The sequence below is a fragment of the Octopus sinensis genome, linkage group LG1 (genome assembly GCF_006345805.1).
Source record: "Octopus sinensis linkage group LG1, ASM634580v1, whole genome shotgun sequence".
In the NCBI taxonomy this organism is placed as follows: Eukaryota; Metazoa; Mollusca; class Cephalopoda; order Octopoda; family Octopodidae; genus Octopus; species Octopus sinensis.
The window spans coordinates 83,387,300-83,404,335 of NC_042997.1; the positions used below are offsets into that span (position 1 = coordinate 83,387,300).

Sequence of the window (17,036 nt, forward strand, 5' to 3'; positions counted from 1 at the left end):
AATCTTTTTTTTTTCATACAAAGAATGAACTTTAATCAATTATATATTTTCCATTTTGTTCAATGACCTTCTGACTCTTTTTTTTTTTTTCATTTGAAGAAAATCTCTGAGCGCTTTTGTTTTTATGTGAACACATATCTTTTTTGATACCGTCTTCCAATTCCATAAAATGTAGCCTATAATGTAACACACTCAACACAAGCCAAGCTACTTTCCACTTGGAAAGTGGACTGGCCTATCTATAAGTAAGATCAGCAGCATCATTAAATCTAACATTTCATTTGGTTAGATCCTCCCTAGCTTTGGAAATTAGTATCTTACTTAAAGCACCAACCCAATTATTTTATGATTCAAGAGTGGGGGGAAGTCAGTTATTGGATAAGCTCTACAAAGTATATACATCCAATCACAATCCAGTTGTATATAAAACGCAATCAATTTATTCACATTTAAATTTTTTCTCCCAAGGAATTCATTTCCTTGGGAGAAAAAATTTAAATGTGAATAAATTGATTGCGTTTTATATACAACTGGATTGTGATTGGATGTATATACTTTGTAGAGCTTATCCAATAACTGACTTCCCCCCACTCTTGAATCATAAAATAATTGGGTTGGTGCTTTAAGTAAGATACTAATTTCCAAAGCTAGGGAGGATCTAATGCAATCATAAAGAGAACAATGCCCAATGTTTCTTCTGCAAGTGAATACAGGAAACAATTCAATGGTTTTGTAGCATTTAAACACAACACACACACACATTATATATATTGTACAAACTGACAAATCTTAATAAATAGTTCAGGTTTAAAAACTGGATATAATTATGCTTACGTGATTAAATGAATGAGTACCTGACCGGAGATTATTTAGTTTAAAAGTTCAAAGTGTCAAGAATTTGTTTAGAGAATTGCAATCTTTGTCACTGATGACATGTTTCTCACTATCAGAAACAATTTGATAGCAAGTGTTTGATAATTTTAAAAAATTGCATAAAACAGGTAACGGGAACTGTTTCAGCTCACACCTTACAAGTTTACCAGGCAGTCTCCTGAGTTTCTTGGTAGTTTTGCAATAAGGGACCAGGCCCTTCGATGGTAAAACTGAAAGATTCAGCCAAGAAAAATTCAACCGACTGATCACTTATGACAGTATGAAGATTTGGTGACATGGCTCTATACACCAGACTACAAATGAAAATTGGTGTATAATGTACTAGTTGAAATCTTGATGATCAGAGTGAAACTGAATCTAAAGACAGCAACCAGGTACAGATTGTTCACCCTATTTAAACATCAACTGATCAAAACTGGACAAACCCTTTCCTGTATTTTGTTAACTGTTAGGGTATTCCACCACATCATTTTATTAAGTGTCATAGAGATTCACCAAGGTGTTGTTTTTAAAGTCTGCTGTCTCCAAACCTCTAGAAATCCCAACACACACTTTGGGCTGGGCTCCGCATATACATTCTGGTACCCAAAGATTGTATCATGTCTTTGAAGAACAACACAACCATCATGTTTAATCATATAGAAATGGACAAAGGTTAATCTCATTGTTAAAATGTTGAAATTTTACTAATAGAACAGAAGAATATTTAGAGAAAGATACTTATGGCCGGTTCATAAGGCAACCCAGGGTTTCGCATCCATAAAGTCTAAGTAAAGCTAAGCACTTTAGGACACAAAACCCTGGGTAACCTTATGAACTGACCATAACTCTCACTCTCTCTCTATATATATATATATATATATATATATACACACACACACACACACACACAATAAAAAAAAAACAAGAAAAACACAACGCGAGGACGTGGTACATGCAAAGTATTAAAAGATGCTCAGGGAAGGAAAGAAAGAGTGTTTTACGTTTCGAGCAAGGCTCTTCTTCAGAAACAGGAAACAGAGGAAAGTCCAAGAGAAAAGGAAGATGGATAAAAAATTTTTTTTTTTTTTTTTAAATCGCTAACAATCCAGATGTAGTTACATTTTATCATTTGTAGAAAACATAAATCCAGAGAAGGACCATACTCAAAGATGTGGAGCTGTGTATATTTTAATGGGGAAGGCCAGTTTATGGGATTGCCATGGGTTTCCTGTCTATAAAGGGTTTAGCTTTATGGCATATCATCAAACCCCAAACTCTGTTGGCCAAAGACCTCTTCAAAATATGGAGTGGGGAAAATCTTCACTACAAAGGTAAACAGGAGATCATCTCCCTTTGCCATTGCCTGTCAGAAGTCGATAGCCAATAGTGAAGGGAGATAATCCCCTATTGTTTACCTTTGTGGTGAAGCTTTTCCTCACTCCATATTTTGAAGAGGTCTTAGGCCAACAGGTTTTGGGGGTCTGATGTTATGTCATAAAGCTAAACCCTTTATAGACAGGAAACCCAGGCTAATCCCATAAACCAGCCTTCCCCATTAATATGTATGTATGTATCATCATCATCATCGTTTAACGTCCATTCTCCATGCTAGCATGTATGTATGTATGTATGTATATACAGACATACTAATTGGTTAAAATAGCATTTTTCTTCTCTTACAATCAACATATATTTATCTTTATGTATGTTTAATATATTTTAACAGCCACAAAATTTTTAATCTGATTCATAATTTTTTAAATTGGTTTTCTATTTTAAACAAAAACATATACATGGATGCATGGTTAAAAAAAAGTTAAGTTTTCAACCACATGATCTTGAGCTCAATCCCACTGTATAGCACTTTGAGTAAGTGTTTTCTACAGCCTGAAATGTTGGTGGATGGGAAGTGTACAGAAGCCTGTGTGTATATAGGCATTTGTGTGTATATACATACAATGTGTGTGAATGTATATATATATATATATATATAATATATATATATATATATAATATATGCATGTAAGTGTGCATGCATGTATATGTATGTGTTTGTCTCCACATGCCTTCACATTGGTACCATTTGGACAGTTGCACCATTTACTTATAATTTGTTCAAAGAACATGTCCAGCAGCTCAAGCAATTCAACATGTTAAGACCAACAGAATAGAGTACCTTACTTGAAAATCAAGTAAACTTTGGCATCAAGGTCATTCAGCTACAAAGGAATGTCACAACCCATGCCAACATGGAAAATGTGAACATAAAAACAATGATGATGTTGATGATAAAGTAAATTCATAACAAAGTAAATGTCAGCTTAAACAGCAATAAAATAAATGTTCTACTTTTTAAGGGTCAATTTCATGAATGGCAATATTTTTTTTGTTTTTTTTTATTAAAATCTAAAAATCAATATTTTGAGAGAAGTGAAGATGCCTTCTTTGCTAGCTGGTAATAGGATCAATATTTTCACTGAATGAAACAAAACGTAAATAAATACATAAGCCTCACTCTAGTGATGATATACTCATTAACTTATATTGATTGTCAGGTAAGAACATTGTTATTGGCAAATAATGAATATATTTTCATAAATATCTTTGGGCAGCTGTCATTATTTAATGATTTTGTTTGCGATTTTGAAATTTTTTTAATTATTTCCATTTTTTCTCTCAGACATTGACATAAGTCCACATAGGCCTGGACTTGAATAAAAGAATATATCTTCTTAACAGAAGTTGTGTAGAATAATGTTATGAACATGATAATGGTAATATTAATGAGTTCAGGACTAAAGAATTGATTTCCAGAGCACATAAGAAGCAACTGCTTGGTAATCTACATTAATTTTCAAGTTATTTATAGCTTGTTTTTAATGTTTGCCCTGAATAATGGCATGACTAAATATCTTTTATTTTGTTTTGTTTTTAACTTCAAAATAGCTAATATAAATACCAGTAATGTGTTGAGAATTAGATCATCTGATAGCATTCCTTTATAGAGTATGACTGAGTCGTAATGTTAAAATGATCGTTATTATTGTCAATGTTGGAAGAATCAATAGAGCTGCCTAATAGTAATTAGCAGCATCCTTTTATCTATTTCTCCTTTAGTTTTTACTTCTTTCAGTCATTGGACTGTGGCCATGCTGGGGCACCACCATCAAGAGCATACTCAAACAAATTAACCCTATTATGTATTTTTTTTTAAAGTTAGGTGCATATTCAACTGGTCTCTTTTGCCAAGCTGGTAACTCACAGGCATGTAAACAAACCATCAACAGTTTTCAAGTGGAGAGAGAAGGGAGCAAACAAGCACAAAGAGACACACACACATAACAACATATATATATATAAAAAAACATAACAATATATATATATACTAGCAGAGATACCCGACATTACCCATGTTACATGCAATTGAAGAATTAGACTTTTCTGTTATATTTTCTGTAATGAACTGGAATACCTATACTCTTTACTTTTACTCTTTTACTTCTTTCAGTCATTTTGACTGCGGCCATGCTGGAGCACCGCCTTTAGTCGAGCAAATCGACCCCGGGACTTATTCTTTGTAAGCCCAGTACTTATTCTATCGGTCTCTTTTGCCGAACCGCTAAGTAACAGGGACGTAAACACACCAGCATCGGTTGTCAAGCAATGCTAGGGGGACAAACACACACATACATATATATATATATATATATATATATATATATACATATATACGACAGGCTTCTTTCAGTTTCCGTCTACCAAATCCACTCACAAGGCATTGGTCGGCCCGGGGTTATAGCAGAAGACACTTGCCCAAGATGCCACACAGTGGGACTGAGCCCGGGATCATGTGGTTGGTTAGCAAGCTACTTACCACACAGCCACTCCTACGCCTATGTTTTGAATTTCATCAAAATTGCAGATGAGGGTTATTGTAATCATGCTACATGTATCCCATACTACTGATTTTTATGCACATATTCTAAAATTCCAGTCTTATAGAACCTGTTAAAAGGATTTTACTCCTGAAAAATGGAGGACATGGAGCTCTAAAAATGTGAGAATTAAGGCACCTATTGGGAGTGGGTGTCTTAATGTCAACCAGAGAAGCTGAATTGTTGAGAATCTTTTTAACTTGGGTCTTATATCTATTGTTCGAATTTCTTTGAAATAGGAAATATATGTTCACTGGGTTTGTAAAAGAGAGCAAAGCTACAGGAAACCAATAAACGAATGATCACAATAAGCAGTCAGCTACCCTACCCTAGTAATTACCACTCCCAATGTAGGATTCTTCACCATCCAGGTGACAGGCACAGCTGTAAGATGCATTATGAATCTATAGCAATTGGAAGGGCGTGACCCAACTGAAATAAACATTAAAAACTGTGTGACGTGAAGGCTAAGGAGAAATGAAAGAGTTACCTCTGGAGTTTGCTAATGACCACTATACTGATACGTAACTGGGCAGAATAAATTTACAACCTATAAATGTCTTTGAATAACCAGTCACTCATCTGGGAAGGCCTTGAAATCAATGTTACCATCTGGGGACTACGTGAGACCCAGTGATAATAAAAAGATTGAAAGGAGGTCTGCAACCAAATAACTTTACTCAACACTTTGCAACTGAATCAGTGGAGGCAAAGATGTCTCTCATTTATTTGACAATTTATGCACCACATTGCAGAAATCACAATCTAAGTACATGTCAAAGCAAACTCTTACACTGTTGTACCATTGAATTACAAATAATGCTCATCTTTTATGCTCGGGTGACCCTACAGCTTCCAAGAGTACAACTGTATTCATCTTTGCTTAGATAAAATGACTAAATTGTGGGTGTTAAGTCCCTATGAAGGGGTCTTTCTAACTTGTAAGAAGATGAAATTTTATAAATATTACTTCATTTGTGTCTAATATCTATGGTTAAAATTTCATCAACAGCAAAAATATATGAATTGTCATGGGGGTTATGACATTCCAAATTTTGTAATGATCCATTCAGTACTTTTGACTTAGTTTTGGATCATAAAAGGTGAAATGGAAACTTTGAGAATACTTCTGATATGTGTCAATTACCTATGATTGAAATTTCACCAACATCGAAAATTTATGAATTTTCAAGGGGGTTCTGCCCCCTCTAAGCCATCTGAAATTCAAACCAAACATATTGCATTATACCTGCCCTTATGCATTGAATCTAAGTTTCAAATATCATAAGGATCCATTCAGTAATTTTGGTTCATGAAATTGTATGAAACATACAGCATTACCCTTCTCCCTAGGCTTGGATTTAGTGTTCCAAATTTCATTATGATTGGTGCAGCAGTTTTTGAATGTATAAGACATTGACTTTAATATAACAGAAATGAATATGCACATATACATACATGTATATATATATATGTGTGTGTGTGTGTGTGTATTATATATACACACACACAAAGATAAATTGATAGATACAACTGAGTGGGCAAACAAAAATATGAGACACAGCCTAGTGATTTTTTTTATGTTGATAAGCCGGGTACTTATTCTATTAGTTTCCTCTTGTGAAACCAGTAAGTTATGGGGATGTAAATAAATGAACATATATATATATATATATATATATATATATATATATATATGTATATATACATCATCATCATCATCATTTAACATCTGCTTTCCATGCTAGCATGGGTTGGACGATTTGACTGAGGTTTGACAAACCAGACTCCAATCTGATCTGGCAGAGCTTCTACAGCTGGATGCCCTTCCACTCCGAGAGTGCAAACCACTCCAAGAGTGTAGTGGGTACTTTTACGTGCTACCAGCACGAGGGCCAGTTTGGTGGTACTGGCAACGGCCATGCCCAAATAGTGCTTTTTACGTGCCACCTGCACAGGAGCCAGTCCAGCGGCACTGGCGATGACCTCACTCAAATGTATCACGTGTCACCAGCACAAGTGCTAGTAAGGTGACGCGGTAACGAGCACGCTCGAATGGTGTGCTTAAATGTGCCATCGGCATGAAGGCCAGCTTGTGGCTCTGGCAACGATCTCACTTTTATGGTACTCTTAGCGCTCCACTAGCAATGGATGCCAGTCATCGAGTTTGATTTCGACTTTGATTTCAAAAAAAAGAAATCATTGTTCTAAAGCATAATGATACTAACCAATGGTTCAAGAACTGGTCTATCTTCAATGAAAGCTGCAGGGAGGTCATCTTCTGGTTGCTCTTTGCCTTCCAAAAGATTAGTCGTATATATATATATATATATATATATATATATATATATATATGTACATGTGTGTATATATATATATATATATGTACATGTGTGTATATATATATATATGTACATGTGTGTATATATATATATATGTACATGTGTGTATATATATATATATATATATATATATATATGGTGGTTGTATAAAGTCAACATAACGTGACAGTCCCGTAGAGGGAATTACACCAATGTTATATAGCCCTAGGAAGCATTGACGCTTCCTGTTGGCTTTGACACATTCCTGTGTCCGTATATTTGCAAGGGGGAGGCAAGCACCCCCACCAGCTAGAACTAGCAACCTGGAGACATGCATGTTTCTGGGTCTTGTCCGTCGTCAGTCCAGGGTAGCGTGTCCTCGCTAGCGGTGACACTTACCAAGCCCTCGCAAATATATCTATTTACAGTGAAATTTATTCACTGGTCACCGTAATTAGAAATATTGAATTTCTAAATGTCTCAACGAGACATGAGCGGTGGTGGAGCGATAGAGTGGTTGTGTGAAGTCAGCATAACCGCGAAAACTAGCAGCCATGAAGGGGCGCCTCTCATCTCTTGGAGAAGGAATACTTAGTTGTAGGTATAAGAAACCTAATTGAGGGAGAGATATGTTGCAGATTTAGGGGAGATGCGTGAGCCAAATTTATCGTAGACATCAATAAGCAATAGGAACTATAGAATTATATATATATTTAACATGAGACGTGAGGCTGAAATAGACAGAGTCAAACAGAATAGAGATAAACTAAAAAGGTTAATCAATTGCGCAGAAATATTACTAGGTAGTTAACGGGTTGAATTTAAAGGAATGCTTATCAGTGGTTCAATATATATATGTACATGTATATATGTATAAACATATATGTGTGTGTGTAAATATTTATATATGTATATATATGCATGTATGTGTGTATATATATATATATATATATATATATATATATGTGTGTGTGTGTGTGTGTGTGTGTGTGTGTGTTGTGTGTGTGTGTGTATGTATGTATGTATGTATGTGTATATATCTATATGTGTGTGTGTGTATGTATGTATGTATGTATCTATAGATGACAGACTTCCACTAGATTCCAGGATCCAAATTTACTCACAATGCATTGATTGAAACAAGGCTCTAGCAAAAAAAACACTTCCCAAGGCACCATGCATGGAGATTGAACCCAAAACTGAGTGCTTTCCAAGTATGCTTCTTAACCACACACCCATGCATTTATATCCCAAGTACAAACCACACACATAGATAGACTGAAGCTTTCATCCTATTTAACTAACACCCAGCACCTGCCATCTCCACATGCAACAGAAAGGAAAAGTGGAACCCTGTGCCAGTGCTAGAAATAACTCAGTAAACTCATTTTGAACCTTTGTAACATGAATCAACAAATTTATTGCCAGTTCAAGCTTACAATGGAATTTTTTCTGATGTATGTTAAATAACTCCAGTTTTCAACATGACAAGATAATGGTTTGAAATTTACACTTATTTATAACTACTTCATAACATAAAATACATACATAAATAAAATAGTTTTAACTACGTAAATTTTAAAAGGTTACATTTGGCTAGAGAATATATCATAGCAAATAAATGGCATTCAATAATTATTAGAGCAACTAAATAGTAAAATGTTGGTAAACTGATGCTATAACATGCCATGTACAATTTTCTTTTCACAATAACAGACCAGACTCTTCCAAGTCAGATACTCTAATTAGTAGGATATTGTCAAACTGAAAGACTCAGGCAGGAAAAATTCAATTGACTGATCACTTTTGACAGGCTGAGCATTTGGTGATGTAGCTTTATACACCAGACTACAAATGAAAATCAGTATACAATGTAGTAATTGAACCCTTTATGACTGGAGTGAAACTGACTGAAACTAAAGACAGCCCCCAAATATAGATTGCTCACCCTATTTGAACATCTCTAACAGATGAAAACTAGACAAACCCTTTCATGCATTTTGTTAACTGTTATAGCATTCCACCACATCCTTTTATTAAAGTCTGCTGTCTCAAAAGCTCTAGAAATCCCAATACACACTTTGGTCTGAGCATTTGGTGATTTAGACCTTTACATCAGGTGGATGGGTGTCAGATTCAACAGAACTTTGAAAACAAAATATATTATGATACAGAGAAAACAATGGTGCCTGTTGTGGCCCCTGACCATACCAGCTCTGGTCAAACCATCCAGCCAATATGAGCATGGAAAATGGATGTTAAATGATGATGATAGCTTCAAATCTCTTATAAATTGCACTAATTTACAAGAAAGAACTTCAAATTCCTTTGGCTGCCAACCCTTTTGGTACCAACCCACCTGAGACCACCCTTGGTTCTGTGATACAAACTTCTCATCTTAAAATGATCTAAATGAAAATCTTCCATCAAAATTTCATAATTTATATTCCAAAACACAAGCTTAATAAGAACACAATTATTTTAATAAATTCTTTATTGGTTTCAAAATTAATTGAAACAAAGGCAGAGCATTTCAACAGAAATATGGTAACAAAAGTGTTAAGTAGACAAGATAATGTGGGTATGATATTAGTTCATCACAGATAATACTCAAAGTAGGTTTGATAGCTCTTTCCTCAACAAGGTAAATTGGATTCAGTAAAGTTAAGTGCTATGTTTGAAAACAAATATAATCATAGTCCCACTACTTCCAAGTGTTGGCAGCATAATCTCCCTACTACCTAAGCCATTCTATTTCCAAACAAGCAGTCCAATTCATAGATGTGTGAGAAATGAATTTAATACTTAATATGGTATAATACTATTTGTGCCAGACAAGTGAAAGTAGATCACTCAACATGCTAGATCAAACAGTCAAATTACCTTTAAATACCACCCTACTATTTTAAAGATGAGATCTAAGACTGAACAACATATTGGTTTTAAATTTCGGCACAATGCCAGCAATTTCAAGGACGGGGCTAAGTCATATTAAATCAACCCCAGTGCTCAACTGGTACTTATTTTATCAATTCTGAAAGGACGAAAAGCCAAGTTGACCCCAACGGCATATGAAGCCAGAAAGTAAAGATAGACAAAATGGCACTAAGTATTTTGCCCAGCATGCTAATGATTCTGCCAGCTCACTGCCTTCATTCAACAACAAAATATTAAAAATTACACAATGTCTGAAAATAAAAGAAAAGACGATCATATGTGAAAAGCTTTTGGTCATAAGTCTTCTCAACTAAGGTTAACTTGAGACTAAACAAAAAACAACAACAATGAAATATGCTTGCAAAATATACCAAGTGAACATATTTGTGTGTGTGTTTTAAGTGACTTTCTATGCTTCAACACCATATGATTTCACTTGCCAAATAAAGCATAATTCTGGTACACATAAAAACAGTATACTGGTAATCCTGAAGAGAAAGAAAATATTCAAAACATCTTACTTGTTTGCAAATGTGGTGATGACCTTCTGCATACATTTCCGAATGCTAATAATGAACCCATCATGAAGGCTAAGAGGGCGATACCAACTCAATACATAATCTCGTATTAAATAATCAAGCACCTGTGAATGAAAAACAAATTATGAGTGTGTGCTGCATGTGCATCTGTATATGTTGATGTGTGCTTACATCAGTGCCTACATGCCTGTCATATTGATTTCAAATTTTGGCACAGCAATTTGGGGATTGAGGTAAGTTGATTACTGTAAAAACCCATGTAAATTGTGCACCTATGTAATTTACACAGGTAATTTTCATGATAAAATTTAAGAAAAGCTTCTACTCATGTAAAATTCACACCTAAAAGTTTTCAGAATTGCCAATATTGCCAGGGGAAAAAGGTTTTCAGTTTAGTTGTATTTAGCATAATTTCACTTATGATAAGATTTTATTAAATTTTCATTAAATACGAATAATTTCTGTTTAACAGGTATCACATTGAAAGCTATTAAATTACAAAGTATTTGTGTTGTTTATAATAAACTTTATTTTACATTTCTTTCCCACAAGAGATTATGTCCGATCTTTAGCATATTGATGTATGTCTTCTCAAATCACGATCACAGGAAAAGTTGTTGATAAGAATTACCAACAAAAACAAAGCTGATAAATATATGCACAGGTGTTGCAAATTAGTTACCAACAAACATCAGCTTGAATGACACTTTATTTGACTGACAGAAGGTGACCGATCAAACTGATTATGTAAACAGAACTCTTTTCCTCCTATTCTTATCAGAACCTTTGATACAGAGTACTGAAATTTTAATCCCTTTCACATTTATAAAATGTCAAGCAAACTTTAAAATTTGTCATTACCATTATTGTCAGTATGAGCAGAACTTATGAATCATCTCTCTCTATATAAACGGCAGTTTGTCTGTGCGTGTTTCTGTGTGTCTGTTTCTTGTACCCTCACCCTGACCACGGCTTTCAACCGATTCTGATGAAACTTGACACACACATAGCCCAATGTCATAATTCAAAACTAATGCAGCGAAAATTTTGAAAAGTTCCCCCAGTTCTGAAAAAAATCGATAAATTCGACATGGGGTCAAGAATCAGAAACACAAACCACAAACTGTCTAGGGGACGCAACTCCACCTTTTTTAACTCTCAAAAAAAATTTACCATCATTTTTTTCCATTTTTTTGCTATTTTTTGGCTATAACTCTCTAAAAATGCTTTATAGTTATTTCCCTTACAAACCTGAGCAACGCCGGGCGATACTGCTAGTTTACTATAAAGGAGAAATTAAATATGTTGAAAATGCATTTGAATGTGGCAATAGAACCAATGTTCGAAACAGCAGAAAACATTTTTACATGCATACTTATGTATATATGAATGCTTACATAAATGCATAAAGTTCATGTGCTCAAGAGCTAACAAAGCAGAAGATATGCATAAACACACACAATAACTATTATTGTAATCATTTGTCATAACTCTTATGATTCTCTTTTAAGCACACAAACTTTTATACCATATTATTATTAGATATCCAGATTTGCATGCATTATTAATGAATTCTCATTAAAGTGTGCAATTTTTCCATTTACGTATTCTGCTGACAATCACAAAACTTTCACCAGTTGTATAATTTTGAATAATCGAATAAAACAAAAAGGAAAAAAGGGTTTGTACTACTTACTTCTTGCAATGCTTCATCAATTACACTAGCTCCAGTCATTCTGCGATCAAAATTGCGATACCTGCCGGTATTTTGCATTATGTTTTTTACCTAGAATGCAGAGAAAAGATAACCTCACAATATATAATCGATAGGATTATCAACAAATGATCTCAAAATGAAATTGCTAAAACATACTAAAAGGTCTAGTGAGACTTTTCCCTAAATAAACCCCAATACTTACATTTTTTTAAAGCTTGATACTGATTCTAACGGTCTCTTTTTGCCAAACTACTAAGTTATTTATGTGGGGCGGGGGACACAAAAGACACACAGAAATACACACACATAGGTGCTCCTTTCAATTTTCATCAACCAAATCCACTCTCAAAACTTTGGTTGGTCTGGAGCTATAGTAGAAGACACATCCCAAGGTGTCATGCAGTGGGACTGAACCCAGAATCATGTAGCTAGAAAGCAAACTTCTTACTACACAGCCTTAAATAAATAAAAAAAATCAACATAGTAGTCCTCAGTAGGGATTGAACTCACAATCCCTGGTTTACAAGGCCAGTGCTCTAACCACTGAGCTAATGTAAGATTCAAGAATAAATTCAAAAGATTCTAAGAATTTTCCATTCTTCAACTTACATTTTAGAATTTTAGTATTTACTTAATTTTGCTTTAAAGTTGCAGACTTCCCTTAACCATCTGCTCTTGTTTCAAAGACACTATATTGTTGATATATCATTGGGGGGGGGGAAGAGAAGGAGGGAGAGAGAGAGAGAGAGAGAGAGAGAGAGAGAGAGCTAAATATTTAAATTACTGGCCAATTGCTTCAGAGAATGTGAGTTCATTTGCTACTGTAAATGTTTTACTGTATTACTAGACAAGATATTTCAAATTACCTCGTTTACTGAAGCTGGGTCTTTATAATCACTTCGACTATTTTTCAAGCAATGAATCCCATTAAAACCCTCTAGACTGTACTATAACTACATACAGATTTTGTAGAGTAAAAACAGAGAATATGTAGAAGGTATGAATTAGAAGTGTTAAGCATTTCAGTCAAACTACAAGCATCCAGATTATGACAGAAGTTAAGGTTAATTACCAAATGTAAGGAGTGTAAGATTTCTAGAAAGAATTTCTTTGAAATATAGTAGAAAGAAAATATTGAAAGAAAATTTCTCTAAGTTTTAGTGATCTGCTCATTCTTTGATTCAATAAAACATTAGTAATATTGGTGTAGGTGTGATTGTGTCTCTTGATTTCCCATAACTCAGCAGTTTGACAAATTGAAATTAATAAAATAAGTACCAGACTGATATAAGTATTGGGATCAATATGATTGAAGACAGTTTCTAAACATGGCCAGAGTCAAAAGAATAAAAGAATACCAAAAATAGAAAGAGAGAAAAAAAAGAACCAGAACAGAAAGGAAAGTAAATTCTTATGGCTTCTAAAATCTTGCCAGTAACTGATTTCCAATGGATGCTGTAGAATTGTGTCAGTGACCAGTTACAGAAATGCAATAAAATTGTTTGATACTTCATAATACACTGCACTGTTAAGAAATGAATGAAAAATGAAATGAACAATTTTTCTGTGTTCTTAAATGCCTAAAATAGGCCTTGCTGAAGACAAATGCTTTAGTTCCAACAGTCTCGCAATTTGCCAAACAAGTACAAAAAAAAAACAAAACAAAAAAAACACACACACACACTAGTAGGATCAGTGCATTGAATAAAAATGCTTTGTAGTATTTTGTTCTGTAGCAATTATATCCTTTTATGTGCATTCAATTTTACCTCTCATCCTTCTCGATAAACTGAGTACAAGATAAGAGTACCATATTATACAAATACAATGCAACCTCCAATATAATGCAACTCCACTGTCTGAAACATAAGAGTTACAAATATATTTCATCTTTTACTTGTTTCAGTCATTTGCCTGTGGCCATGCTGGGGCTCCGCCTTGAAGGGTTTATTAGTTGAACAAATCAACTCCAGGACTTATTTTTTATGCCTTGTACTTATTCTATCAGTCTCTTTTTGCCAAACCAGTAAGTTACAGGGATGTAAACACACTACTCAGCTGACAAAAATGAGTTATACCAGTATTTCAAAGGGTCAGCCTTGTCACAGCCCGTGTCACACTGAATCTCCCTGAGAACTACATTAAGGGTATGTGTATCTGTGGAGTGCTCAGCCACTTTCACATTAATTTCATGAGCAGGCTGTTCTATTGACTGAATCAACTGGAACTCTCTTTGGCATAACCAATGGAGTTCCAACGTGTGTGAATGTGTGTGTATATATGATGGGCTTCTTTCAGTTCCCATCTACCAGATCCACTCACAAGGCTTTGGTTAGCTCAAAGCTATAGTTGAAGACACTTGACCAAGATGTCACACAGTCAGACTGAACCCAGAACTGTGTGATTGGGACACAAGCTTTTACACTAGTGTACAATGCTACCCTCACCACTAATTTTACCCCTGATATTTTTGTATTAAATTTCTCACATTATATAATGCAAATAACCATATTTGGTCAAATATAATCAACAAACAACAAAATATCTTAGAACATAGTGTTCCAGTAAGGCTGTAGTATAGTGATTGAGATCAGTAAACAATGAGTGGACAAAGATTAGAGTTGAGCTATCAAAACATTGTCTAACTGCCCATTCTGTTGAGATGGAGTTTCTATCTCTACCCTTTTCACTAATGATATTTCATAATGACAGCTAAAAGTAGTACTTGATATTTAACTAACATTTCAAAGAATATCAGAAATCAATGTAGCTTGGTATTTTTACAATTCCACCTTTAGGATGATTACTTTTCCTAGAAATCAATATTCTAAGAATTTCATTGAAAATCTTCATTTCAGTTTTTCTGCTCCACAGTTGGGATAATATCAGTAAATTTCTTAGATTTTTTTTTTTTTATATTAGAGGATTCCATAATTAGATGTCTGATTGAATTGCTTGACAGAGACCCGACAGTACTAAAAAACATTTAACTCTTTAGCATTCAAATTTATTCACATTGCTTTTAATTAATCATGCATTATCTTGCTGTTTCAAGATTTCAATGATGTGATTGTTTATTTTTAAGAATGATATTGTAGGGTCAGTATCAGAGGCCAGATCTACTCAGTTTGAACATAAAACAAGTAGAATATTTGGGCTGGATATGGCCAGTTCAAATGTGACTGTGCTAAGGGTCACTGAATGATCTTTTAATCTACTGCTGTTGTTTACTTTTTTATTGTGATATCAATTGGTTCGTGGAATTTCATGAACTCATGCATCCAAGCAATAACTTCATCATTGCTTTAACATCCATTTATGCTTGCAATACTAGGTGTAAGTCAGGTCCACAAGTACAACACAGTACAGCTTATTCACTGCTCATTGCAATAGCTTGTCAACCTGTCAATATAGCCAAATATTTTGAAATGTCATAACACATACACACATACAATGGGCTTCTTTCAGTTTCTGTCAACCAACTCCTCTCACAAGGCTTTGGTCAGTCCAAAGCTATAGTAGAGGACACTTGCCCAAAGTGCCATACAGTGGAACTGAACCCAGAAATATGTACTCGGGAAGCTTCTTACCACACAGACATGCCCATGTCTATTGTATGTAAATATTTAAATTGTAACCTGGAAAATATATATATATATAAAGTGGTAAGAAAAAATGCAAATATATTTTCTGATTCACTTATGAATCATAGCTAGTTGGGATGAAGTGTTAGTTTCAGTTATTGACCTGAGATCATGCTAAGATATTAACACACAAAACAATTTTTTTTCCCTTGATTTGCCTGAAAATTTTTTGAACAGTATTTCAAATCTATTTTTTTATAGATATGATTAAGTTAATTTCAGTCACAGCTTCTAAATCAATATTTTTTAATACTCTTTCAATTATCATTAATGGCTATAAACTATTTTAAAATCTACCCCCATCACTTTTAGCAAGCAAAAATTAGCACAAGGGCATTATTAAAGCTTTATAAATTTAGCAATTCTTCACACAACAGTTTTTCAAACCATGCTCACAATATATTTAAATTATTATGATTTTTTATATATAGATTCATATTCTCTCTAGAATGTCATGTAATTTTCTTGGTACTTCTTTCATGTTACTCTGCATTTCACTTCCTTTATCATTCCATGTTTGAAAATGAAACATAAGGAAAGAAACAGCATAAATTCTTATAAATACATGTACAACATCTCAATTATTTCTTCCAATTTACTATTCTCAAAGAATGCATTCTTTCTGGTGGGATATTTCTTTACAACAATCTTTGCTATAGCATTGCCAACATCTACCAGCCCTGTGACTTGATTTATTCATTTCATACCTGCACATATTACATATGTAATGGGAAAACAATGATTTAATTTTCTTTATATATATATATATGTATGTATGTATGTATGTATGTATAAATATAAAAGGGTAAAGATCCTCTTCAGTCATGAATGACCATGGGGTTGCACCTACAAACTTCCCCTTTGAGGCACAAGTCTGGGCAAGGTTGTTCATGGAAGACCAGCAGTTGCATACCAGCCTTTCTTCTCCATGCCACTGATGTTATCCAAGGGAAAAAGCAAAAGCCAATACAGCTCGGTACCAGTGATGTTGCAACTCATTTCTACAGTTGAGTGAACTAGAGCACAACACACAGCCCGGTCAGGGAATTGAACTACCTCATGATTGT

At 34.2% G+C, this 17,036-nt stretch overlaps 1 protein-coding gene across 6 annotated transcripts in view; it reads right to left on the bottom strand.

Moving 5' to 3' along the window:
- The window catches only part of LOC115210702 (sorting nexin-13), a 152,034-nt gene that overhangs the window by 80,908 nt on the left and 54,090 nt on the right, over positions 1-17,036 (bottom strand). For all 6 annotated transcript variants that reach the window (XM_036502536.1, XM_036502538.1, XM_036502541.1 and 3 more), the window contains 2 exons: positions 12,305-12,394; positions 10,591-10,712 (listed from right to left, as the gene is read on the bottom strand). In XM_036502536.1, the coding sequence (XP_036358429.1) occupies positions 10,591-10,712; positions 12,305-12,394 (212 nt within the window). The remainder of the gene's footprint in view (positions 1-10,590; positions 10,713-12,304; positions 12,395-17,036) is intronic.